The following is a 2,323-nucleotide window of genomic DNA, read 5'->3' on the forward strand; positions in this document are numbered from 1 at the left end:
TTTTGAAGGAGAGTTTTGCTGGATATAGTATTCTTGATTGACAGCTTTTTTCTTTCAGCATGTTAAATATATCATTGCACTGATTTCTTGTCTGCAAGATTTCTGATGAGAAATCTGTGAGGATCCCTTGTACATGATAAGTTATTTTTCTATTGCTGCTTTCAAGATTCTCTCTTTGTCTTTGATTTGTAACAGTTTGATTACTGTATGTACAGATTTCTTTGATTTATCCTACTGGAATTAGTTGAGCTTCTTGGATTTATAGATTCATGTATTTCCTCAAGTTTGTGAAGTTTTTGGCCATAATTTCTTCAAATAATCTTGCTACCCCTTTCTATCTCTCTTCTCCCTCTGAGACTTCCATAATACATATGTTTGTATGCTTAATTTTCGTCTCACTGGTTCCTCGGGTGCTGTTCATTTTCTTCTTTCATCTTTCTTTCTGTTCCTCAGACTAGATAATCTCAAATAATATGTTTTCAAATTCACTGATTCTTTCTTCTGCCTGATAAAGTCTGTTGAGCCTCTCCAGTAAAATTTCCATTTTATTTTTTATTTATTGTTCTTTTCATCTCTAGAACTACTATTTTTTTTGTTGAAGCCTTTTTTTGTTCATATCATAAGTATTTTTCTGTACAGCTTAACATCTATATGTATACTTTGAGCTGTTCCAGTTGGAGACACACATTCCAAAGATAGTTTTATTGATATAACTATATGGTGAATGACCATTAAAGTTTAATAATGGCCATTCTTCTGACAACATATGAATTTAAATGATATATTTTCTCAACCAGTCTATTGGGAAGTTCACAGCATACTCTTATCACTATGGAATATACATTTTAACAATATATGACTCTAAAATATCTGAAAGGTTTCGAGGGGTTTAAAACTTAGGTGAAAATCTCTAGATTATGGTCTCAGAACATAACTGTGAGACTGGTTTTTATTTCACATTAAGTTCTGATAGAAAACTTTATTCCCTTAAGTGAACAAGCCATATTCTTTCAGCCTAAATATCAATTCGCAATTTCTGTTGTGTCTTATCTCCACGATTATTTTAATTTTCTGGTGATGTTTCAATTTTAGCTACAATATGTGCATTTAGCTTATAATGGTAAAGAATTAACTGTAATTTATTGACTACTAAGTATAATAATATAGTATATATTAATCCTAAGAAAACATTTAACTTTATACATGTTAAAAGTGGCTCAAAAATAACTTTAAAAAATTGGTTTTGAAAGGTCTCCGTTAATATATAATCACAAGAAAAGGGTTGAAATTCACCTTCATAGAAATTTCCAAAGCATAGAAATAATTATCTCTTACAGAAAAAAAAAGTATTGGGCCTATAAAAGAAAACCAACTTAAATAAAGGGGTGGTTTTTAAAGCATCAGTTCTGTGAATAATCCTTCAATTGTTTCAACATTTGAGTTTTGCAAGTAAATAGCTGCATATGAATAGTCAACAAGTCAAGTTGAAAAAACAAAACAAATCTTTATTGCCTAGATATAAAATATATGTATATGTATATATATATATATATATATATATATAAATCCCCCACAAAAGATGCTATTCTCTCATTTCCCCATCTTCTTCCTTTTCTTCAACACCTCTGATATAAAGGACATTATCACACCATATTAAAACTTCACCCAGATGTCCAGACAATGCTCCATCTATGTATTCTTCTGTATTTTCAAGCTGCATGTTCATAGAGCCATCTGCAGATACCAGGAAGCCCTTGTACTCCATCCTCCACTTAAGTTTCACCACCACTGGCTTTCCCGTTAATCCGCTGAGGAAAGGTTTGGGATTGAGGGGTAAACTCATTGTGACTATGGGCACTTCTGCAGGCTACTTGCTGCCGACCCAGCTGCCACCTGTCCCTGGCGACTGCAGCAGCTACAGCAGGTCCCGATTAGAACTACTATTTAAAAAAATAATAATTTCCATCTGTTTATCGATATCCTCTCTTGGTTGGGACATCATTCTCATGATTTCCTTTATTTCTTTAGATATGGAGTCCTTAGCTCTTTGTACATACTTAAAGTAGCCGATTTAAGGTCTTTGTATAGCAAGTCCTATATCTAGACTTCCTTGGGACAGTTTCTGTGAATTCCTTCCCCCCCCCCCTTTCTGTGTATGGGCTATACTTTCTTGTTTCTTTGCATGCCTCATTTTTTTACATTGAAAAGTAGAAATTTGGAGTATCACAATGTGGTATTTCTAGAAATCTAATTTCCTCCCTTACCTGTAGTTTGTTGTTGCTGCTGCTTGTTACAATTGTTGTTTGTTTAGTGACTTTTCAGA

General features: G+C 33.1%; 1 protein-coding gene across 1 annotated transcript; it reads right to left on the reverse strand.

Moving 5' to 3' along the window:
* Positions 1-1,582: 1,582 nt before the first annotated feature.
* On the reverse strand, positions 1,583-1,843 carry LOC103593289 (small nuclear ribonucleoprotein F-like). Its single transcript, XM_008576247.1, has one exon. The coding sequence runs from the start codon at positions 1,841-1,843 to the stop codon at positions 1,583-1,585; it is 261 nt and encodes an 86-aa protein (XP_008574469.1).
* Positions 1,844-2,323: the final 480 nt, after the last annotated feature.

Source organism: Galeopterus variegatus, unplaced genomic scaffold (genome assembly GCF_000696425.1).
Source record: "Galeopterus variegatus unplaced genomic scaffold, G_variegatus-3.0.2 Scaffold1314, whole genome shotgun sequence".
Classification (NCBI taxonomy): domain Eukaryota; kingdom Metazoa; phylum Chordata; class Mammalia; order Dermoptera; family Cynocephalidae; genus Galeopterus; species Galeopterus variegatus.

What these genes read in the sequence shown, in the direction of transcription:
- LOC103593289 (XM_008576247.1), bottom strand. Translation starts at nt 1,843, where the DNA reads ATGAGTTTACCCCTCAATCCCAAACCTTTCCTCAGCGGATTAACGGGA.